General features: G+C 39.7%; 1 protein-coding gene across 1 annotated transcript in view; it reads left to right on the top strand.

Moving 5' to 3' along the window:
• Positions 1-13738: 13738 nt before the first annotated feature.
• Positions 13739-26091, top strand: part of atp6v1ba (ATPase, H+ transporting, lysosomal, V1 subunit B, member a) — a 32485-nt gene continuing 20132 nt past the window's right edge. The window contains exon 1 of the mRNA XM_077239385.1: positions 13739-13974. Coding sequence (XP_077095500.1) covers positions 13866-13974 — 109 coding nt within the window. The 5' untranslated portion in view covers positions 13739-13865. The remainder of the gene's footprint in view (positions 13975-26091) is intronic.

Genomic DNA, 26091 nt, shown 5'->3' with positions numbered 1-26091 from the left:
TCCTCAAGGGCAAATAAACACAATAAATCTGCATTTGAAAAGCAGGATATTAGTTTTAAAAATGATTTGTTAATTATAACATTTGATTCATTATTTTAAGTGTCACCAAATTTTTTTCAATGATGATTTCTGGCAGATATGACGGGGTTAAATCATCATTGAAAATCTTTATATCTGCCAGAAATCATCATAAGCCGTTCACACTGAAAATCTTTCATTTAAAAATAAATAAAAATTTGGTTAATATTTATTCTAAATAACTTTTGTTTAATTTATTTTATTTGGCATTACTTTGTTTTGCTACAAGTTGAAAAGAAATAAGTTTAATATCTCTTTGATTACATGCCATTTTAGCTTTCAGGTTTGAGCTATCACATGTTTGTGTGCGTGTTTATATGTGTGCACTGATTGGAGGCTTCTAACTAAAGGCCTTTGTCACTTTGCTACTCGGAGTGTTTTGCAGTCTTTGCCCTTCTGAGTCTTGGGAATCTTCCTTAAAAAAAACACAACGGTCTTGGCCTCCTCTCCCCCTCGCTCTATTTCTCCTCCCTCACAGCCCAATTAGGCTGAAGGTCGAGCTGCATTGTGGTTGGGGGTGAGGGAACGGGTGGAGACGATGGGGGAGAGTGTGAAAGAGAGGGAAGGGGGGATTGTGTGAGACCACCAACACGTTCCCCGCGTCACATGACTAGCCCTTAAACACCGGCCTATGGTGGGAGGAAAGGCAGCATCCTGTGGGTGTTTTGTGCTCTTTGTGCGTCCCTCACTTCCTCTTTTATTTGTGCTTACATATGGTGATCAGAGCGTAAACGCACGCTGTGAAAGAACCTTGTACAAGAGTAGAGTGGACTCGTGACCCCGATGGTCCTGGAGAGCGTTAAATCCTGTCATGGCTTTCCCGGCCTTTCCCTGAAGTGTCATACATGCTGACAGGCTTTTCCAACTAAATGATCCAATAAACCAATCAGGGGATTTTGAAAAGCTGAGCAGCTACACGCTGGTACCTTTGGCACATAGACTTGCCTGGGCCCTTAAAGGTCTTATCTTATGCTGACTGACAATTAGTTTAAAAAATGCAAAAGAAAACACGTTTAGATATCTATCTCCTGATGATGTATAATTCACATTCTGAAGCAGAATCAGAGGCAAATAATAGTTACAAATAATAATAAAGGGTTTTGAGCTTTGAAACTGGTTTTACAAAAGTAAAACTTTCCTTGAATTGGATTTCATGAAACATTCAAATTGACCCTATAGTTTTTAATGCAAATGTCTTGTCTTGTTTTGAAATGAAAGAAAAAATACTTCATCAACACACTCCGCCTCTGAAACAAATTTCCAATTTGCTGACATCATTGAGTCCTTTATTTTTCAACCCACCACTTTTCACGATTCAGTCAATTATAGTTTACACAAAACATGAAAATTGAACTAAAACTTTAACAATAAAATCAAGTTCCATCCTCGAAGCATCCTTCTCGCTCAGAAATGCTTCATATTTTATAAATAAAATGGGCTGTGAATGTAGTTTTGTGTTAACGTTAAGCAATCTAATCATTTACTGATGGACTGCCTACAGATGCATATGGCGGTTTATGACAGAAACCTGCTGACTAGGTGGCATATCACTAAGCCTATTAGTACATATCTGACACAGCAGAAGTCTCCAAACGATAATAATCAGTGATGCCAGTGATGGCCCCTGCTGTGGTAGATTAAATACAGATGTTGTCATCAAATCTCACAGGTTTCAAACAACAATCACGCAGGTGGTATAAACACCATTAATCGCCACATTAGAATCAACAAGCATCTCATTGAGGCATTGGAGAGCCAAATCGGTTTGTTTGGCCCGTGTGAGTGGCACTACTCCAAAATAGCCCATTTCATAATGTTTTCGCATTGTTGTGTAATATTTAATGCAATTAAAAATAACTTGTTTTTTAACAATAGCACAATTGTCTACTAGCAGAGGATTTGTTTCCCACAGCGTTTCGATTCAATTTGCGTTTGCATGGAACAAGGTCGCTTGAAACGAACAATAATAAATACATCAACAATCCAACCTCCCTCCACCTGGATCAAACCGCACCACAAAGCCTTGATGTTTTTTTTTTTTTTTTGTGGACGGATTGTGAAACAGATTATGTATTTTAAGCGAGGGCACGACTCCAGTGGGTGGGTACACTTCAGGGGCATTAATTTGCTATTTTTTGCATTCTGTCTGAAACATTTGGATTGACTCTCAAGAGACTTCACAAACGGCAGCATCACCACCGCAACACCCACCCACTCCAAACTCTAGTGCTTTTCCCTGCCAACATGTCTCACACTGGAGAGTGTGTATGTGTGTATACTCATATCCATACAGTGTGTGTGTGTGTGTGTGTGTGTGTGTGTGTGTGTGTGTGTGTGTTGTGTGTGTGTGTGTGTGTGTGTGTGTGTGTGTGTGTGTGTGTGTGTGTGTGTGTGTGTGTGTGTGTGTGTGTGTGTGTGTGTGTGTGTGTGTGTGTGTGTGTGTGTGTGTGTGTGTGTGTGTGTGTGTGTGTGTGTGTGTGTGTTAGGGCAGAGGTTCAAATCTTCAAATCTCAAACATTAGATTTGAGTTTTGGACCTATTGTACTTGCTGCATGTAGAGAGAGACGAATTCAGTGGGAGAATGAACATCAGATAAGTGTGTTCCAACATCTAGTGTAGCTGTCAGTAAGGAGGAGTGATACGTTAATAATAGTTGAGTGGAAAGTTACACATGCAGATGAAGATCCAAATGGATTCCACAAAAGTACAACTATCCTTGAATTGACCATCATGGAAAAAAAGGAAAATAAATGAAAATGAACCCTATTTTCAGTTTTAAATAAAAAATTTTGGTCTTATTTTGAATGATAGTTTCATCAACACACACACCACGCACACACACACACACGTTGTGTTTCATTTTTAATGGGGACTTCCATAGACATAATGATTTTTATACTGTACAAACTGTATATTGGATCCCCTAAACCTACCCATAACAGAATTTTTTTTTTCTCTCTCTATTTTTACATTTTCAAAAAACATAATTTAGTCTGATTTATAAGCTGTTTTCTTCATGGGGACCAAAAAAAAAACAGATATTGCCATCTTTCAGGGGCATTTTGTCCTCATAACATAGGGTTTACCTGGACCACATACACAGACACACACGCACACACACACACACACACACACACACACACACACACACACACACACACACACACACACACACACACACACACACACACACACACACACTCACACACACACACACACACATTCAAAACTTGCTTTGCTTGAAACAAATTTCCAAATTTGACTACCACACTACCTTTGACTATTCAGTCAACTCAGAAAATATCAAAAATGAAACTAACAAAATTAACAATAAAATCATTTCCCAGCCTACATTTTTTTCCTCTGAACATCCCTTTTTGCTCATAAATACATCACATTTCACAAGTAAAATGGGTAAAAAAAAAAATTTGTGTTGATTATAAACCATCGGATCATTAATACAACCATTAAAATCATTTACTCACTAAATGTTTTTCTTAGAATCCTTCTAAATATCTTATTTTATGTCTCACAGAAGAAAGTCAAGCCAAGTCACCTTTATTTATATTGCGTTTTATACAATACAGATTCTACAAAACAGCTTTACAAATGATGCATTTCTGCTGTTATTCAGCTGAAGTCAGTTCAGTGTTGATTCAGTTCCTTTGTAAAGATCATCAATTATTAAATTAGTTCATTGCATGAATGAAAGTCAAACAGATTTGGAACAACATGCATTCAGTTTAAGTAAGCAGAACTGGCAGATTTTTATTTTGTACTCATACATTTAAATTGCTCTTTACTTGAAATATTTGAGTAAGCTTCATATCTTTAACTTAAAATTATCATATAATTTCAACCTAAATATTTTTTATATTAAATATTTTAATAAGTTTTAACTTGCTAATTAAGTAAATGCTAACTTGTCAATTGGTAACACCATGCTTTGAACCATAGCATAGCTTGGCATAGTATAACAATTGCTGAATGAGTAAGGCAATATAATTAATTTACCATAACTGTTCTCAAACTAAGCTCATGTGCACTCGTCACCCAAACATAACAGAAACTCTTCTTAATCAGCATAGCAAAACATTAAACATGACTAAGTCTCCCACTTAACATTCTTGCACACACAACAACAAAAAAAAACATTATATATAACACTTAATTTTAGCATTTACTCTCCAATTTGAGTGTTATGGCAGAAAATGCTGAGAAACAGAAATCCTAACCCAAATTTAAATGTTTCTAAAGTAAAAGAAAAAAGTTAATAAAACTCAAAACATTGAAACAATTCAGATTGCTTACAATGTGTCATTTTTGTGAACTCAAAAGAAAGTTTTATATACTTTATAGTTTTATATACATAAAGTTTATAAGATAATTTTATTTATTAAAGTTAATAAACTAATTAGTTTAATTTAAATTTAATTAATTTTAGTGTAATTTACCCTACTCAAATCAATTAATTATTTTAGCATTAGGGTTTACAGTGAGTAAATGTGTCACACATTGGTTGCAATAATGAAAAAGGGATCTAAATGCAGCGGTCTAATTAACAAAGAGAACTATACTCGGTAACTAACGTAACCTCGGTTCTCTCTAGAAGAGGGAACGAGTATTGCGTAAGCTAGCTTACGCTACGGGTAAAGTCATCTTTGCTCGAGATTTTGAAGCCAAAAATTATCCTTAATTTTATATTTATTGTCAACGCAGTGCAGCAGCTAGCAGACCTAGAGCAGGCCATACTGCGTGCTCATTGGTTGCCCTGCGGCAACTGCTGCAACCTACCACTGAGCCTCGCGCGTGACGTCACGTCCAATGAGGGCGCTTCGCGCCCTTATGCGTCATAGCCCGCCAAAATGGGGGTGACTTAGCGTATAAAAGCCAGGCTCATAGGTTGTCTCACTGGTTTCATCAGCTGAAGCGATAAGACGCTCATGGCGCCTGCACTGTCAGGTTACCCAATACACGTTCCCTCTTCTAGAGAGAACCGAGGTTACGTTAGTAACCGAGTATCGTTCTCTTACGAGAGGTTCTCTCGTATTGCGTAAGCTAGCGTACGCTACGGGAACCCATTGTCAACGCCGTGCGCGCCCAGCCTCCACTTCATGAGTCCCAGGGATTCCCGCGGGCCAGCACATGTTATAAGCACATATAGGGTATACAGAGCGGCGTCACCTGTCCATAACTATTCAACCTATAGTGCAGCTCAACCAGGAGAGCTAACGTCGCGTGAGGGAAGTCCGCGCATGATAATCTGGGCAGGACAACACACTGCTCACACTGACAGAAGTCTAGCCTGCAAGGCGGGAACTTCCAGGTTATAAAACCCAACAAATGTGGATGGAGAGGCCCAGCATGCCGCGTCACAAATGTCATGAATGGAAATTCCGCTGGACCAAGCCCACAACGAGGCCACGCCTCTGGTGGAATGCGCCCTAACGCCCAAAGGGCATTGCAGACCTTTAGACATATAAGCAGATGTGATAGCTTCCACTATCCATCTGGACAGGCTCTGTTTCGCGGCGGCGAGACCCTTGGTGCGCCGACCAAACGAGACAAAGAGCTGTTCTGAACGCCTGAAAGAGGCGGAGCGTGTAATGTAAATCCTGAGCGCCCTGACGGGGCAGAGGAGATTCACATCACCCTCACTGTCGGATGCAGGCAGAGCCGAGAGAGAAATGACCTGCGCTCTGAATGTGGTGCCCAATATTTTAGGGACATAACCATGTCTTGGCTTGAGGATGACTTTAGAGTTTTTTGGCCGGAACTCAAGACACGCGTCACTAACAGATAGCGCTTGTAGATCCTGATCCCCCACACGTTTAACTGATGACAGAGCTGTCAGAAAAACGGTTTTGAGCGAGAGGTACTTTAGGTCCAAGGAGTCTAACTGTTCAAAGGGGAAAGCTTTCAGGGCCTCTAGGACCATTGAAAGATCCCAGATGGGAACCGAGGGGGGTCGCGGGGGGTTCATCCGTCTAGCTCCTCTAAGGAAGCGAATGACGAGCTCGTTCCTTCCTATTGACTGGCCGCGCGTCGACTCAGCGAACGCTACAACGGCCGCCACATAGACTTTAAGCGTGGATGGGGACCTGCCCTTATCCAACAGCTCCTGAAGGAAGCTAAGCAACCCCGGGACCCCACACATTTGTGGGTCTAGATCTCTATCGGCGCACCATTTGGAGAACACCGACCATTTAGACGCATAAAGCCGCCTCGTAGAGGGGGCTCTGGATTGCGTGATCGTGTTCATCACTCCCTCTGGCAGTACAACGGGTATCCGTTGATCAACCATGCATGTAGAGACCAGCGCTCTGGATGGGGATGCCAGATTGAGCCGCGGGCTTGAGAGAGGAGGTCTCTCCTCACCGGAATCGGCCAAGGGGCTGTGTGGGACAGCCGCATCAGCTCCGGGAACCAAGTTAGATTCTCACAGCGCGGGGCTATAAGGAGCACGAGTGGCGCGTTTCCCTGATTCTCTTGATTACCTGTAGTAACAGAGAGACCGGAGGGAAAGCATAAAGTGGGAGGCTGGGCCAGATTTGGGCCAGCACATCCTCGTTCTTTGAAAAGAACAGCGGGCAATGAGCGTTGTCTTTTGACACAAAGAGGTTGACTTGCGCTTTGCCGAAAAAGCGCCATAGTAACTGGACTGTTTGGGGGTGCAAGGACCATTCCCCCGGGGGGATGTGGTTCCTGGACAGTGTGTCTGGACCGTTGTTCAAACGGCCTGGCACATGCGCGGCTCTCAGCGAGTGCAGGCGGCCCTGAGACCACATAAGAAGGCGTTCCGTCAGATGGCAGAGGATTCTGGATCTGATGCCGCCCTTACGGTTTATGTAGGACACCACAGACATGTTGTCCGAGCGGACCAGTACATGGTGGTCCTGTATGAATGGGAGGGAGCGTTTGAGCGCGTTCTCGACCGCTATCATTTCCAGACAGTATATGTGGAAGTGTTTCTCTTGGTCCGACCACAGGCCAAAGGCCGGTCTGCCCTCGAAGTCAGCGCCCCAACCCAGGTTGGAGGCGTCCGTCGAGAAGACCAATCGGTGTGAAACAGCCCCCATCGTCACTCCCCGCTGGTACCAGTCGGCCGCTAACCAGGGCTGCAGAGCCGAAACGCAGCTCTGAGTCAATCTGATTCGCCTGTAGCCTGAAACCCAAGCCCAGTGAGGCACTTGAGAGTTCAGCCAGCGTTGTGGCGGGCGCATGCACAGCAGTCCCAGCTGAAGCACAGCCACAGCTCATGCCATACAGCCTAGCATCCTCTGGAATGTCTTCAGAGGTATAATGCTGCCTTTCTGGAAAGACACGGCTAGCTGTCGAACACGGAGCGCGCGCTGTGTCGATAAGCGGGCCGTCATAGCCGCCGAGTCCAGTTCTATTGCTAGGAAGGAAACTGACTGACTGGGCAGTAATGAGCTCTTGGTCCAGTTGACCTTGAGACCCAAGCTTTCCAGATGGCTGAGAGGCGCAGCTCTGTGAGATATCAGTTCCATCTCTGACTGGGCTAAAATCAGCCAATCGTCCAAATAGTTCAGAATTCGCAGCCCTTTCACTCTCAAGGGGGCGAGAGCCGTATCCATGCATTTCGTAAATGTACGTGGTGCTAAGGATAGGCCGAACGGGAGGACGGTGTATTGATATGCCCGACCGTCGAAGGCGAATATCAAGAATGGCCTGTGACGCGGGGCTATCGCAATCTGAAAGTATGCATCTTTCAGATCGAGAGAAACGAACCAGTCTCCTGGGCTAATGTGCGCGAGGATTTGTCTGGTCGTAATCATTTTGAACGGCCGTCTCATGAGAGCTTTGTTCAAATGTCTCAAGCTCTAAGATCTAAGCTGGTCTTAGAACTCCGTCCTTCTTGGGTACGAGAAAATAACAGCTGTAGAAGCCTGACTCGCTCTGAGAAGGAGGTAGTGGTTCTATGGCCCCTTTGCACAGCAGTTTGGCTATTTCTGTGCGGAGTAGATGTGCTACATCCGCTTTCACTTTCGTCTCGGTCCGAGCTCGAAAGCAAGGGGGGCGGCGAGCGAACTGAAGCGAATAGCCCTGACTTATCGTGCTTAGCACCCAATCTGTCACACCTGGAATAGCCTTCCATGCTTCTACATGTATAGCTAGGGGCAGAATGGACTCCGGGTTCCGTTGGCTACGTAGCGCGGGCTCGGGAAACTGTACCGGAGGCGTGAGCGGGGTGCGCACGCTCTCTGATCTCAGTAACGGCGGCTCGCCGACAGCTTTAACTGCCTGAGCCACTTGATATTACCCAATTACTGGGAATAGGGAACATTTCGTGGCGATATTTATTGCGAGCGGCAATAGTGTTTACATGTAGGGGTGAGCACTGACTTGTGGGCACGTTTTCTACACATAAAACACACTCGGCGTGAGCCGGATAACCAGAATTTATACTCTTTTTGAGATTTCTCTGGATCGCCGTAAAAATGGCGTTTGTGTGCAGGCGAGCGGGCTGTGTTGCCGAATCGTTGGCTGCTATATGTATATCTGCAGTAGCCTTCACCAAGGGGACTGACAGGACTAGATGCTTTGACGGTGGTCCGGCCATGGCAAGACCACAGTGATGGTAAGCGAGGCCATGCATCTGCCCATTGCCTGTGCTGCAGATTTAGTGGCACGAAGAGAGAGATCCGTCGCGCTCCTCAAATCCGTAATGGCGGCCGGGTCCTTGCTTTTCTCGTCCCACTCACGGAGGAGATCAGCCTGAAGGATTTGCAGCACGGCCAATGAATGCAGGGCGGAAGCAGCTTGTCCGGCGGCGGAGAAGGCGCGGCCAACAAGGGCTGAGGTAGTTATGCAGGCTTTGGACGGGAGGGCAGACTTTGAGAGCCATCTCGTGGAGGGGGGGCAAAGGTGCGCTGCGACCGCCGCTTCCACTGTGGGGATAGAGGTGTATCCCTTCTCGGCGGCAGCCCTGGGAGTGGCGGGTGTGCAGGAAACAGCCGTCGAGCCTGTTGGGTGCGGGCTCCTTCGGCGGTGACCAATCGAGCCCGAGTTGGTCGACGGCCTTAGAGAGGAGGCGCATTAACTCGGCGTCCACACCTGCCCGAGTTATGCTGGATTCCTGGACGGATGAGGAGGCGGAGTGATGTGAACTCGGCCACTCCTCACTGTTCGACGATGGAACAGCTGTCCAGTGAGTGGCCTCCTTCAGCCTCGTCCCCTGAGGCGGCGGCAGCGCAGGCCGAGGCCGGCGGCTGTGCGTCCGGGAGGGGCGGAGAAGGAGAGAGTGAGGCCGGCGGAAGACGTTCCGGCGAGCACTTCACTGCGGCCATGGGCTCCGGCTTTCTCTGAGCACGGCGCTTCTTCCTGCGCGGTCCAGAGGGTGGAGTGACAGCGTTCTATGTGAAGGTTTCGAGTCGAGCCTGCAGGGTCGACAGCGGAAGCGTTTCACAATGCTTGCAGTCGCACGTATCCAGGGCAAGGGCTGCGTGATCCGGTCCCAGGCCGAGAGCGCAAATCACATGGCGGTCTCCTGCGCTGAGCTGGGCTCTACACGAGCCGCAGGAAAGGCGAAGCATTTTAAAACAAACGCTCATGCTCTTTTAGTGAGAGAGAGAGTGAGTGTCGCAGCGGCGAACACACACAGTTAGCAGTGATAAAGGATACACGCCGGATGGCGTAGCAGGCACGGATGGCTGAAGGTGGCGAAGACGCCCGGCTTCTTCAGGCACTTTCCTCTGCTTGTTAGTCACTGGATTCAACGGCGGAAGGCTTCTCTCAGAGTCCAGCGATGCGGAGAGCTTCGCTGAAGATGATGAAATCAGTGAGACAACCTACGAGCCTGGCTTTTATACGCTAAGCCACCCCCATTTTGGCGGGCTATGACGCGTAAGGACCTCATTGGACGTGACGTCACGCGCGAGGCTCAGTGGTAGGTTGCAGCAGTTGCCCCAGGGAAACCAATGAGCGAGGCATTTTGACCTGCAGTATGGCCTGCTCTAGGTCTGCTAGCTGCTGCATTGCGTTGACAATAAATACAAAATTAAGGATAATTTTTGGCTTCAATATCTCGAGTAAAGATGACTTTACCCGTAGCGTAAGCCAGCTTACACAATACGAGAGAACCAATCGTAAGAGAACTCAGAAACAGACTAACTGAACATAGAAAAATGAGAGAAAAATGAGGCACAGTGTAACTCTGTGGTTCTCTCAGGAACAGGCAGGAGACTCAGTTTGATGGAACAAACTTAAACTTTTAATATACAGAAGCAGGTTAGACCAACACACATTACACACATAGATCGGACAAACACTGACTGAACTGAAGGAACTTAAATGCAAACACAGATGATGATAATTAAGTGAACACATGGTGACAGATGAACCGATAATGATGGTGATGAAGACACGTGACAACTGAAGACAGGCAGACAAGTCCAATGAAAACAAACAGAACACAACTGTGACACAGAACTGAATCGTAATACAAACCACATCCAAACGTAACACAAACACAGATTATCCCTGTCTAAAAAATAACAAAATGTTCATTTTTGGAAGATTTTTACAGAATGCTTACAGAGCATCCGCAATGTTTTTTGTTTTGTTTTTAATTCAAAGTTTGAGCTTTAGGGATTAGAAAAACTTTCGGTTACACTTTATTTTAAGTTATTTATTTTAATTATATATTTAAGTACTTAGTAATAGTAATTAACAAAATGTACTTACTAGGGTTAGGTTAGGATTAGGATTTGGTTGAGAGTTAGTTGATTGTAATTATGCATAATTTACTGTTATTACTACATTTAACTTATGTAACAAGTATACTGTAAAATAAAGTGTTAACAAACTTTCAAACCAGATTTCTGGATTTAAAAAAGGGTTTACCATAACTCTCTCATAATATGCACCGCAAAAACGCAGAGCAAAGCTCTTAAAGCCTTTATAGAGCTGGGCAGTTTTTATATTCCTTCCATATAAAAGTCCCCTCACTGAGATCTTTACTTTTAGGTGTTATTCTGTGCCAAGTTCTTAAAACTGTGCATTCTTAATTGAAAGACAGTGATAGAGTGATAGAATTGGCAGCTGGATCTCTATATATCCCTGAAAGTGTCAGTATAGAGAAAAAGTCTCTTACAATGATTCTTACATAGATACATGTAAGATTCTTAAAAGAAAATCCACCATTCTGAGAAACTTGTAACCTTGATAAACTGCTCCAGGTATGCTTTTATATAATTAGATGATTGATTCCAGGTGTGAGTGAGGCTTCAATATAGAAAGAATTTTAGACTATGTGATCCAATATGCTCAGAATAAAAGACCTGGATGAAAAAGGATAAAGCTTTAAGTATGTTTCAAAAAACTCGATTCATAAGGCTTTGTATCTTTGTACATCAGTCCAAATAGAATAGTTTTAACGTGATGTTGTGTGAGCATGCATTTAAAATAAAATAGTCTTTAAAACAAAGTTATGTTGTTATGGTTACCTTTTTTAGTCTAATTGGATTTCATATTATCATGACTAGATGACCATTGGATTTACTAGCCAGAAATTGTTTTAAGTGCTTCTAAAAAACTGATACAGCTTTTGATGAACACGTATGACAAAAGCTTCATAATGGCACACGTGTCCCTTTTTTTTCCACCAAGGCCATGCACCTGTGAGTCACACTATGAGTGGCAAGCAGATATTTTATGAATAATCGGTGTAATTCTGTATTAGTGTATTCTCCACAAAATAATATAGTGACCGTCCACTTTTTCATTTGTTTTCTCCATAAACCTAATCAACCAGCTCTGAGATGGATCAAATTACACATTTTGATTCAAAGCGAAATAAAAATAATAGAATTTAGGGAAGAACTATTTGCTTCATGGAGCACTGCAAGTTAGGATGTAATCGAATCAAAATGGTAAAATATGTCAAATATAAAAATAATGATTTGCAGTCAATTATTAGTATAAAAACAATAGATTTAAAGTTGATTATGTCATTCACGTGCTTTTTAGGAGTGGGCGGTTCTAGCTGAGCTCTTTTGCTGCCATTTGCATTTCCATGGTAACAGTGTTCTGGTGGAGCTTTTTTTAGGATTATGGGTAATGTAATTCATCACAATTTTTTTTTAACAATTTATCATTCACATGTCGCTTAAAAATCTCAGATCTCACCATAGGTTTGTTTTGATTATCTCCATAAATAGATTTAATGGCACTTTGTACTTCTGGAATGCTGTTGCAATTTATTGTGTTATAGATTTATTGGAGTAAATAAGAAACCTTGCTGACTATAGCAATGAAGAACTCGCCAGTTGTGTTTTCTCAACAACAAGATATAACATATTTTGTATGTGTGTGTGTGTGTGTGTGTGTGTGTGTGTGTGTGTGTGTGTGTGTGTGTGTGTGTGTGTGCGTGCGTGCGTGCGTGCGTGCGTGCGTGCGTGTGTGTGTGTGTGTGTGTGTGTGTGTGTGTGTGTGTGTGTGTGTTCCTTATAAAATGTACAGATGTATTTTTCATTAACAAAATCAAAAGAGGTGTTTGTTCAAAGATTATACAATTATAAGCCCGAGTTTAACTTATAAAAACACAACATATGTAAATGGATGATAATGTCAATGAAGTTCTGAATACTGTAAGAACATTTTAAATCAATTTGATATAAAAAAAGGAGAACCTTTGCTCGTCTACTTTTCAAATGTTCAAGCCTTAATTAACAATGTGCAGCAATTTCATACGAAAGGCCTTCACCTCACTAAAATAAGGTGCTTCGTGATTCATTCATTCTCAGTTCACTTAGTGTCTATAAAAATTATTCACCCGCTATAAGTTTTATTGTTTTACAACATTGACCCATAGGATTTAATTAGACTTTTCTGACACTGATCACCAGAACAATTTTAATTAATGACAAAGTAGCCTAATTTAATTTTTTTACACATTGGTCAAAATTAATTACAGTTCATTGTCCTACATATTCATCCCCTTTTCATTTAGTATTTAAATGCACTCCTGTCAGCGATTACAGCCTTGAATCTGTGTGGGTTTTAATATTTATGTGATTTCTTAAACCAAATAGCCTAACTACACCAGCGATGACTGAGGGGGTGAATACCTATGAAATAAATTATTTGTAATTATTTTAGATAATTATGTTGAGATCTATTTTTCTTTACACTTTGGCATTAAAGATTTTTTTCCATCAGTGTCAGGAAGTCAAATTATGTCCATTATGTGATTCAGATTTGCTGTGAAACTACAAAATAGGAAAAGGGCCAAGGGGGGTGAATCTTTTATCTTTTATGTTTTTAATTTTTTAATATTTTTACCTTAAAATCTAAAACTCTTACATCTCTTAAAATGTTAAGCTAGGCCTACTTTTCATGTTAGGTTAATTTTATGTTAGATAATGGGCTAGTCTATCATTATTGTTCTCACAACAACATCAAAAAATAACAACGGGGGATTTGTGTCAAAAGGCTGTGTTAAAATAATAATAATAATAATAATAATAATAATAATAATAATAATAATAATAATAATAATAATAATAATAATAATAATAATAATAATAATAAATCATGTGACACCAAAGTGTAATTTGTAGAAATTGTCCATTCATCGGCACTGACTGTACCATGATTACTCTTGCTGACTCATGCACGCGCTCGTAAAACTCACGTCTTTTACGTGAGCGTGCACGAGTGCTACTTCCTGATCACGCTGTCATATGACTCCGTCTGTTCATCCGCTCTCCGCGTAGATCTGTTTACACATAGACAGTTTAATTTAATTAAGAAAAACAACAATAATGTCTACATTAGTAGCCAATCGACCCGTGGATCTGAACGGCCCTGAAGCAGCGGCACGGCAGCACGCGCAAGCCGTGGTCAGAAACTACATCTCCCAGCCCAGACTGAGTGAGTGATATTTACATTTCATTCATACAGCTAACAGCAGCAATACATCTAGTGTTTCTCTCTCTCTCGTCTAGTTCTCTGCACTGCTCTTTAATATGTATTGGGTTTTTTCAGAGGTTAAACAACGCCAGGACGGAGCTGATCTACCGCTAGTGTTGTCAAATGTCAGATTTGAGGCAATGGAGCACAGCTGTCGTGTTAGAACTAGCTTGAGCTGTTCATAAGACATCGCTCATAATTTTTGCTCTTTTCTTTTTTTCTAGTTTGAACGGCCGTTTTGTAAATAAACAAATTAAATGTGTTATTTAAATGCTCATTTTAATAAGAAAGTGGATAACCTTTGGTGTCTTTGAAGGTCTAAGCGTAAACATGCTAGCTAGCCAAGCAGGGCTAAATCTTGTTATTTATTGGCAGAACGGTTAATCTGATCTGAAATATTCATCCAAAACTACAATAAACTGTACTTTTATGTCATAGATTGCTTAGGGGTGGTATTTAACTGTGCTAGATGTAAGTGTTTTAAGGCTCCATCTATGAGTGGCTTATTAAGCTTCATTAGTTTCATACGGATAGTATGACAGAATTTATATAAATATGCAGTTTAGGCCTGTATTTAGTTATCGGAACGGACGTTTTTATGAATTTATTTTCGATTCTCACGCAGTAGGTAATGCATTGAGAGACAGATGGAGTGATGATCCTTCTCATGTGACATGATCACGTGACACCCAGCTGAGTTGGTGAATAATGTGCAATGAGGAACCTTCAGCTCCACAAATCATGTGACTTGTTTTGTAACAGAAAAAGTTGCACATATTTTCTTATTTAAAATCTTGTTACTAAAGTGGATACTAACATATTGTGTTATTTTAAATAATTGTTCATAATCTTTTAATTCAAATGCGGCAGTGAGGGTTTTCTTCTCTGCATTATGGTCATCCGAAATAACGCCAGTATATTCCATCTGCCAGGTCCCAGAATCGTGTTTTTCATAATGTTTCTGTTTGGAAGTTAACTAACAGTTATACATCAGAAAGTGTTTGTTTGCCGGGCTCTTAATTTTACAGTGGTATGTGATACTGGTACAGACAGTCCACTGGTCCATTTCTTGTCAAGGGTTTTGTTGTCAAGTTGTTTGCCTTGTCAGCCGCCACCTTAATAGCACATTGCAAATCGTTTAAAACAATATGAAAAGCACAGTTTTTTTCCTGTGTTGACATATTTCCTATTAAGTTTGAATCTGACATATTTACCTGTTTTCCTATTTGGTGGTAGGTGGTATTAGGGGGAGGGGCATTCTCATTCTTGAGTGTTTGATTGGACAAAGTGCTGTAGTGCAGGATGACTCATCAACATTTTTAGTGTGACCTCTCAGACTGTAAATTTTAAGTCTTAATATATGCTAAAAGTGTATTTTGTCAATGTTTAGAAGTTTACTGGATACAATGTCTTTTAATTTTATGTAGTGCAGTGCAACATGTTTGGTCAGTTTTGAACCTGGCATTTGCAGTGATATGGAAAACCTAGTGAGATGCAATAGTTGGTCAAATAGAGGAAGTAGAGCTTAGGTATACTGCTGATGAACATATTTTTGTATTCCAGTTGCAAAATTGTGTATTTTCCTCCCCTTTTTTTGTCGTTCACATACACTAGTGTTCACAACATTTTGTCTTGCTATGATTTTCTATGAGTCTCTCATGATCACCAAGGTTGCATTTATTTAATCAAAAATACAGCAAAGCAATATGGAATAGAATTAAAATTTTAAATAACTGTTTTCTATTTGAATATATGTTAAAATGTAATTTATTCCTGTGATGGCACAGCTCTAAATTTTCAGCATCATTACTCCAGTCTTCAGTGTCACATGATCCTTCAGAAATCATTCTAACATTCTGATTTGGTGCTCAAGAAACATTTCTTAATATTATTAATGTTGAAAACAGTTGTCCTGCTTGGTATTTTCTGCTTGAGACTCTGATACTTTTTATATTATATCAATACATTTTTTCATGAATTGCTTTTTTTTTTTTAATGGCCTTAAACTGCCATTGAGATTTTTTCGTGTTCTCGTGATTTAGTCCTGCTTAAAATTGCAGAGGAAGTGTATATTTCTCTTAAGGGGAAGTAGCCATCATATGAGCCAAAAAACTCAGGCTGCGAAGATCTGAACACTGAAGTTTTTTTCTTATTCTATCTCTATATGTATGTATGTATGTGTAGATTTGTCGTCGTTTTTTTCTTCTAATAAATAATAGCCTACCTACATTTTATTCTCTCAATTTTTCTCGAAACCTTGAAATATCCTGCATTCAACCTGCTGAAACATCAGATGACTCCGCAGAGTCATAATGTGTTACCGGCATCTCTTCAATAACATAATTTGACTCTTGTGTATGATTTTTCAGCAGTTGAGTAGTTAATTTTGTTTACCCCTTTAATGGAGAACCTTTGCAAAAATTACAGCTCGTCTGGCATCTTTCTCTCATTTTTTCCCCCTTCATGTGTATTATTGATGTTATTCAGTGTAAATCTCATTAATTTAGACCTCGAAAAACACACTGTCTCACAGAGGAGCACAGGTAGCTTGTTTTATTTTTTTCTAAGAGTGTCAAAGAAAAGCTCAGGCTGAAAGCCTCTTAGCAAACCAGGAAGAAAATAAATGACTTAATGGAAGAATTGAAGCCTCCCTTCTGAAAGCCAAAGAAGCTGCATGCGTAAAGACCCCCGATCTGATCCGCCCCCCCAGCATACTGTTAAAAAAAGCCTCTCTAATGTAGGCATGGCAGATAGCAGCACCATTTTGTGCCTCATCAGCGGCAGAGTGCATGCTGATAGTGGGCTGTGATTGAAGGCAATGAAGACTGATGGGAAGGCAAACACATAGATCTGTACCCATGAGTCCTTGCAACGCCTGATATGCCGTCACAGTCAAGAGGCCGTGTCCGTCAGCGCAGGTCTGATTGGTCCTGCTTTGTCCTTAGAAAAGGCTGAAAAACACAGAGAAAAGACCTTCAAGTTTAAAACTTTTAAATCTCAAATGAAAAAAAAAAAAGAAAATAAAATTGAGGCCATTGAAAGGGAGCCGCAGCCGGAAAGAATTTTGCCATTTTGTTACCAAATGTTTGGTATGTAGAGAATACAGATTTAAAGTATATCAAATATTTGCAATTCAATTACTTTTTATTTTTTTCCTGTTTCCTAACACTTTCGTCGGCTGGTGTGTTTAAATACTTTATTAGCATTCTTATGCCCAGTCAAATTTCTAAGATGCCTAAAGAAACAAACAAACAAAGTAAACGTACAGTACATTCATCTTTTCTGTGGAAGTAAAGGCCTTTTTTGTCTTAATCACGTCATTTGCAACAAAAGCAATTAACCCAGACTGTCTGTTCGCTTTGTTTTAATGCTGAATAGACGTTTAAATGTGCTGAAAAGACATTCAGCACGGTAATGGTATTTCTGTGAAGAAACAATTACCCGTAATGACATGGTTATAAACAAATCTTTCAGATGTCACAGCCCTCCTTTATTTTATCCACTGTTTCCTGTTGCTAATCCTTTTGTCCGCCTGTAATTAATCAATTGTCGTGACAGTGAAAAAGAAAGCCCGCGGTGGGCGTTCGACTTCATCTTGCCATCAAAGAAAAGTAAATGAAAGACGAGTATAGAACAGTCAACTTTCAAAAATAGTATCCAAGTATATAAAATTATGGACTACTTAAATTGAATAGGGGGGAAAAAAATCCTTTTTATTCCATTATGCACGTCACATATGACACACTATTTTTCTTTACCGAACTTTGGTTCTATCTTAAATGCTTATTATTATTATTATTATTGTTATTGTGTGTTTCTATGAAAAATGTTGCTTTTATCAAAATTTCTTTGTGTAATTTCCACTGTTTAGCCTACCTCATTGTATTTGTATAATATATTTTTTAATGATTATCTATCCATCTATCATCTATCATCTATCTATCTTAGTATGTGTAATACTTGTTCTTTATTTTAACTAAAATATATGAAATATATCATTATTTATTTTAATTTATAATTATATTTTAATTTATTTTATTTCAGATATTAAGATGTTTACATTTTGGATAATGATTTATATTAAATATTTACATAAAAATTACTGATGAGATGCAGAAAACCTGCTAATTGTCTATCGTTATGCATTTTTAAATATGCGTTTTATTGCACAGCGTATTACATGTACATAAAATAATAGCTGTTCAATGCGCTATTAACCCGTGAACTTTTGTTTGTTTTATGTATCTGTTTTAAAATATGGAGATTCTGAGATATTAGAAAGTTTTTTGATTTAAAATATCTTGTCTTGTTTCCAACATCAAAGTAACTTGAGTACGCCATCCTCATCGGCTCTAATATGATATATAACAAACAAGTGTAAACTTGGCTTGTCATAGGGGGCCCGCTATGGACTTTTGTTATAGATCTGTTGCTAGGCAGCGTACGGGTGAAAACCCGCCTATCCCTGCAAATCACTCTCAAACTGTTGCAGTAGCATTACGGCTGTTTCGATCTATTGTAACTGCACCACTTTGCAACCTCTCCTCGAGAGGCAGTGGGGTTAACCAGCTGTCTCAGTTTAGCTGTCACCCCTTCAGTCTGCATCCCGCCAGGAAACACACACAGATTACAGCTCTTCCCACCGTTACCCCCCCTCATATACACACACACACACACAGTCGTCTGATTACACACGACCCAATCAGTGCATGCGTGTGGGGAGTCCTCCGTTACAGCTTCTGCTTCTACCTGTGGGGTTAAAAGCATTCCTGTTTGATGGGGGTGTCATCGCTGTGGAGGTCTTTGTTAGGACAGATGAACAGCCACAATTTTGTGTGCCTTCCTTTATCAGACTGTCTGTGTGTTGCATGCAGGTCTTGCTTTTGTTTATTTTTGTAGAGGACTTTTTTTGTTTGGTAGCTTAGCTTTGATTGCATGTCAAGTTAATTCCTTTTCTCTCGTCCCATTTAATCCTGATGACATTGTCACTTTATTCCAAACATTCCAACTTCAGACGGACTCTTTGCATCTCTTAAATGGAGCTAAAAGAGGGTATTACATTATTATTTTGGTAGCACTTTACAATAAGGTTTCATTTGTTAGCATTAGTTAACTTCATTAATGTTAATCTCAACATTTTCTAAAATGTGATTTAAAATCAAAAGTTGTATCTGTTAACATTATGAACCAAAACTAAGATAACAATTATAATTAATGTTAACAAAGATTAATAAGCACTGTAACAAATGTTTTGCTGATTGTTAGTTAATATTTATGCATTAGTTAATGCAGGAACCTTAACTTATGGTACCTTATTGTAAATTGTTACCATTATTTTTTATTAACAGAGCCTGAACTGAATGAAAAACATGGCAAACTTTGATTTATCTTGCATTTTTATATTATAATGAATTTATTTGATATTTTATAATTTAACGTTTCACTTTCAATATTTAATACTTTTTACATTTTGTAAATTTTTTTTTTTTTTTTAGTTTTTTTCTAAAAAAGTAACTTTTCAGTTCACTAATGGGTTATTCTAAAAGGCTATAATCATGTGTTTGTGCATAAAGTCATGAAAGCCCTCCAAACACTATCTTTAGTTTGTCATTAATATTTTATGCATTGAAATGATCATCTTTCATTTTTCGATTTTGCCCAATTTATTTTGATACGTTGTCTACTAAATCCCAAAACTGCCCTTTTGAGTGTGTTGCACATTGTGCTGTCAGTGCCATAATTGGATTCCCTCTGTTAGCATTGAAGTCCCAGAGAATACCATCAAGGTCCCCTGTGAGCTCTGATTCACTGTCTTTCATATATCTATCTATTGGTCATCCAACGTTTCTCTTTTTTTTTTTTTCAAAAAACATTTTATTGTTCCCACAGTTTTTACATTTGTTCAGTGCAGCGTGTTTCTGAATAGGCATGACATTGAGTTTAGAATCCAGCAGCTATTATATGTCTTTACAGGACTGCAGCCCCAATTATTGTCATGAAAATCATTTTTATTTTCACAGAAATGTGCTAATGTCTGTTTAATCAAAAGCACAGTACGTAGGTTTTGTGCTATTTATGTTGGCGGTGACAGGTCGTATTGAACATTGTCCGTACTTTCAGAATAGCTACGTAATTTGTAGTGTTTTGGCAGGCGGGTTGTTTAATTCTACCATTGTACATTTGCTCACTTATACAGTTTAAACAGTCTGTTTCGTTATTCTCTCAGTCAGAAAGAAAAGGTGTCATATCGAACTATTAGTCATTTCAGAGTCTCCAAATTATGAATGTGAGTTGAGAAGCCATTGCCAACATTGCAGGTCTGCAACAAAAAACACTTTCAGTTGATGATTTCGGATTTTGTGTCCACAATTTCAATTTCCTAAATAAAAAAATTAAAAAAATAAAATCGTTCCCGTCTTTTCAGTCTAAATTTTAAAACTTTGAATGGTTATTATCACTCTCCCCTCTGATAGGATCAGTCTTTTTCAGTTACGGTGTCAAAGACACCCAATGTCTCCGAATTCATTATCAAATCTTAATATGTGGGCCTTACAGGGTAAGTTTAGCGGGTGTCATGGTGGAATTGTGTGAGGCTTGTTTGTCTGTTTAATGACAGTTGCATTTGTGTCTACCTGATCCCAAACATGTGGGCAATTAGCACTCTCTTTTATAGGGTCTTATGGGAAACCACCTTGTGGATGCTCTGCAAAAAAAGAAAAAGAAGAAATGCAGGAGGATGTGCGTGAATGAGAGAAGCCTGGCACCTTTGCCTGCGCTTTTGTATCGTTAATTCAGTTTCAGCGCAACGCTACCGGCCAGCCCAAAAAACGCCTGTCCCACTGTGCACCCCCTCCCTCTCCGTCAGCGCTTCTCTTTCACAGCAGAAATGGAAATGTGTTGGAATGCTCCATGCCTCCTTTCAGCACCACTTGAATGGGCCCTTTAGTATTTCACACCAAGGTGTCCTTCAGGGCGCGGGGTCAGGCTACCAAAACAGCTTCTACCGCCGGATTAGAACCAATTAACATCTCGGCACACAATAGGGCCTGGCAGCTCCACAGGCCTCACGTTGACCCGCGCTGGTGTTGCATGCCTAGCCCTCGGACCGGCGCACTCAAACTCAAGTGTCCTAGGAGGGGTGGGGAAAGTTTTTCAAGCCTAATGGGAAATGTTGCTACTTCACACCATGTGAATGTATAGCCATTTTTTAATCTTTATTTTACAAGGCCTCTTATGCGGCATTGAGTCCTCTGTGTGTGGAGTTGAAGTGGGCCGCCATCTTCATCATAGAGCTGGAAGGCGATTGGCTCATGGTTCGGCAGGGTTGTTTCATCGCCCTAATTTTTTTTTTTGTGATCAGATTTTCATACTCTGTGTATTTGTTTTGTACAGCTCGTTTTGTGCCTTTTTTCCAGAGTATATAACAAATGAAAATTTTTGCTTCCATTTTTTGACTAAAAACTTGCTGCGTCCTGCTTTGGCAGTGAATATTAGCACCTGCGTGTCTTCATTTAGCGTTCGTCTAATGTTGTGCACAATATCGGAGCATATCATGAGCTTTGTTTGAGTAAAGATTTCATCTCCTCACTATTTTCCATTAGCAGTTTGCGTTGCGTTTGAGAGACTTTTAAGGGGTTGATGTACAATTATAAGGCCGCAATTTTCCAGCCTCGTAATTATGATCACCTCTCAGTAAATAGACATATGCATCTCCTTTGAAACATATGGGCAATTTGTAGGGTAAGTGTAGCTATTAAATCCATTTTATAAGCACCTCCCTGTGAAGCACATACTGCAATTTGTCTGGGCTGAGGCAAAAAGGACGGAGGGAAGGAAAAGCCATAATGTCTTGAAAAATGATGGAATTTGCAGGAAGCCTGCATTTTAGTGTGTTCGCAAATTTGCCAAACGCATCTGTTTTTGTGTGTTTTGAGAGAGCGAATATTCAGTGTTAGGCTGATTTGACTACTGTTTTTCTTTCACCGTAATAACGGCAATTATGAGACTAATCATTTATTTAGGGAAGACGTGTCGCTCAGGGAATCACAATAATGGGAGCTCAAATCTTTCACCTGCCCAGCAAATATCTTTTTTTGTGAGATTTCTTGTTTTATTAGACATATTTAAAAAAAATGCTTTTGGTATAATAGGATTTTGGATAACCATATTAAAATTAAAATAATTTAATTTCAATATAAGTAAATTAAAGTTGCAAGTAACCGTTTTATGGGGCGACCAGTCCAAAACTAGTTGCATAAGTCAGGTGGCGCAACCAGGAAGTCTGGTGGTGCAACTGCAATGAAATAAAAAACATTATTTTAGCTAAGTACATAATACATTTGCGGTAAGATTGTCTATTATTATTTGTAATAATTATTATCATTACTGATGTTTTACACGTATTAATAATTACAATTATCTTCATGATAATTTTTTAATAGATGCTTCTATCATATCAAGTAAAGAAAAATCCATCACACTTTTTTATACTGGGTGTCACACTTTATATAGGTGTACTCGCATAAAAAAGTACAGTAAGGTCACAGGGAGCACATTAAAATGATCTGGCTGCAAAAGCATATTTTGCAAAAAGAAAAGAGAGGTCATGATCTTTAGTAGGTATTAAATAATGTTCCATTAAAGTTGCTATGAATGTAATGTTTTGACATTTGAATTTAAAGTCAGCTTAAACTGACACTAATATTTGTGTGCGTGCGTGCGTGCGTGTGTGAGATTAATAATTACAATGAATATGGTGAATGCTGGATTTTTTTTTCCTTTCATTTCAGTGTTGTCAGGAGGCACAACTGATATTAATCAGGTGGTGCAACCATGCACATTTTTGATTTAAACCAACAAATAATAGGTCAAAGTGAACAAATGTCTGAACTAGATTGTGAACAGTTATTGTATCTAATTCACTTACTGGTATACTTGTATGATTATTTTTCTGTCTTTAAAAGTAAAATCGGATGCTAAAGATACTCAATACCTGGCCACTAGAATGCAATAATTATAAATTAGTATGCATAAAATACACAACCCCAAAATAATTATATGTAAGCACTGTAGACACTTTGTCTACAAAGGGTTACTTTGCTAAGATTTCACAATAAAATTTGGAATATATATTTATAAATATTTGGTTCTACCACCTGACAAAAAAGTCAAAACATTTATTTAAACACTGAAATGTTTTAACAATTGAAACTTGTTTGAACGCATTGTTCCTGACTTAAAAATATGCATTACATCAATTTTGAAAAGATTTTTAAAAAATACCACAGGGAAGCCGAAGAGGAAAAAACGCAAGAGAAATCTGTCGTTTTTTTAAAAATAGTTCTTCCTTTATGTATAATTTTTTTATGAAAACAAAGCTAGAACACAAATATAAAGCCATAAAGAAAAATAACTGAAAAGGGTAACAACAACAAAAAGGATGGAACCACATTTCTCTCTTTTACTCTTCCTTTTCTCCTCAGCCAGTAAGGAAAGTCACGATGTGCAGGTGTGTGTGTGGGAAACGGCAATAGTGCATTGACAAATGAATCTGCTTTCTGAAGCCCTAATTAGTGGCATAGTGTCTGCTCCCCGTGGGGCTGCTGTGCTGGGCGTTAGAGATGGTCCATTCTTATTTCCTACTGCCTTTGATATCAGACCGCAGTCTGATGGCGTACACAAAACCGACACACTGGGGCGTGATGGACGACCCAGAGCAGACAAAGGCGACTCTTCTCCATCTAGCATGCACTATCTCTCTCTTTCACACGTATACACACACACTGAAACAAAGTGAAAGGACACACACCAAATTGGCTCCTGTGACAAGGCGGCTAATGTTTTCCCATGCAAAGTAAAAGGCCAAAGTAGGAGACCACACCCTCTGCTCCTAATGACGGGCCCACCCTGAGCATGCACCTGGACCCTGGACCAAAAACAAAAATACTTGCTCATAGGGGTGTGTGATATCACAATTTTTGGTCTTCAACAATCTGCTTTTGAAGAAATTTCGTATTATTGGTCTACAATGTACATTCTATCAGTTGCAGTTCTGGAGCCTCCGTCCCAATATACTGTACAACGGGAGCGACGTACATTCACATATCATGTTAATGCATAGGTACGGTTACACTCCCATGAAATTGCAGTTATTCACAATCAAAAAAGTTTATTATTTGCATGCGTTTTAAAGCCTTGCCGGTTTTATTCATTTAATTCACAGGCTGTTCTGACAAGCTTTTCACAGCGTACACACTAGACAAATACAAATGTGCGTCTGTATATTTGATCCATGTGACAAAGTGACAGCAGCGTAATAAACCTACTGCTGCTTGTCATTAATGTTAAACAAACAACAAAAGACTAAGAGAAAATCACTTACTGCTCTTCACTGTATAACTTTTTTTAATAATATTTTTTACATTTATTCAATTTCTTACTTTGATACTACTGTTAAATACACCTACTGTAAAAAAATAACATGTTGTTTTTAATTTGTATATAATATTGTATCTGTATTTTTAATAACAAAGATAAAATAATGAAAAAAAGATTTTCATCTTCGCCCACCCCTACTTTGACCTTACTCTGTCATTCTTTTGTTACCTTGTAAAACTACATTTGTAAAATAGGAAAATTAGTTTGGCTGTACTGCTTAGTCACTTGCAAAGTAGTAAAAGCAAAATGAAAGAATCGGGATTGAATCACGATTTTCCTGAAAAAAAAAATTGCGACATGATATTTTTGTCTTATCGCCCACCCCTACTTGATCATACTGATCTGGAATGGTTGGGGAGAGATTGTAAAAAATTAAAAAAGAACAAAACAAAAAAACGTGTCTCTGTACAAATAATTACATTCGTTCTTTAAATTTAAATTTTTTTTAAAAAAAGCTCATTGATGACATTTTTAGTTTTTATTTTCTTGCTTATGCCTGATTACACAAATAGATTGGGCTGAAAAGAATGTATTGTGACATGTTGCAGGTCAGACTAGAACCTGCTTTACTCATATGAGCACCACAACTCAGTAAGAGTGTGTGCACCCACAGCTCCAACAATTAGCAGAATTTCTTCCCTCCATCTGATGTATTTGTTGTTATATTTGGGGCATACTATGCCTGATCTCTGAGTCATAGTTTGTTAAAAACAGACTGTCCAAGAGTGATTCAGGAATCACATGAACCCCGGTCATGTTGGAAAAAAGAGTGTCATTTTAAAGTCACTTCTGTGCCCCACTCTGCTTGGCCTGTTCGACCCAAAGATAGTTATTTCTGTCTCCCTAAAATGAATGTAATTGTTTATATAGGCTGTGTGAGACTTTTTGGGCTCCTCGAGCCATCATAAATTACCATAGTCTGAGGCAAGTAATTGTCCCTCACGGAACAGAGTGAAGATGTCGTCCCCCATCGTGACATCTGCCGAAAAAGCTGCCTTGAATGTGCTAACTATGTTCTTGTAGCCCTGACATTTGGACATGGAAATTTATGAAAGCCATTTAGAATGCTCCACTAAAGGTCACTGTGTACAATTAGATGCACAGGTGTCAAGAGAAAGAGTCCTCGTTTCCATGTGATTGTGGGCTTTTCTAGCAAATATCATGCACTTTATTGGTGCGTGTGTGTGTGTGTGTGTGTGTGTGTGCGCGTGCAGTGCACTCATGCCTGTCAAGAAGACATGCAGAAACCTAGAATCAATAAAAGTTTCCCATATATCCGTTTAGTAATTAGTGGGAGCTTGCCAAAGGCAAAGACCCAACTATTACTATTCCTTTTTATTATTTCACCAAAAGTTTGAAGTAACTCCTCCCGCAGCTTTTCTCACAGACCATGAATGAGGCATCAAATCGTGCGGATTATTCAAGAATGGTGTGCTATGACTTTTATAAGCGAATCGGGGGTACGGTGTTCGCCCCAGGGGTGAAAAAGCGGCCGAAAAATCCCATAGAATTTGCATTGCGTCAAACTTTGACGAGTCATAGCTCCGAGTGAGGATTTCGCAGAAACATGTAATTTGCCACATTTCAAGAGGCTGACAGGCTCTGTAAGAACATCCCTCACAATGGGGTAAAAGTTGCACC

Source organism: Siphateles boraxobius, unplaced genomic scaffold (assembly GCF_051911475.1).
Source record: "Siphateles boraxobius isolate OS27281-9 unplaced genomic scaffold, OSU_SipBor_1 22, whole genome shotgun sequence".
Taxonomy (NCBI): domain Eukaryota; kingdom Metazoa; phylum Chordata; class Actinopteri; order Cypriniformes; family Leuciscidae; genus Siphateles; species Siphateles boraxobius.
Note: the sequence above shows the minus strand (reverse complement) of the source record. Positions and strands in the feature narration are given on the sequence as shown.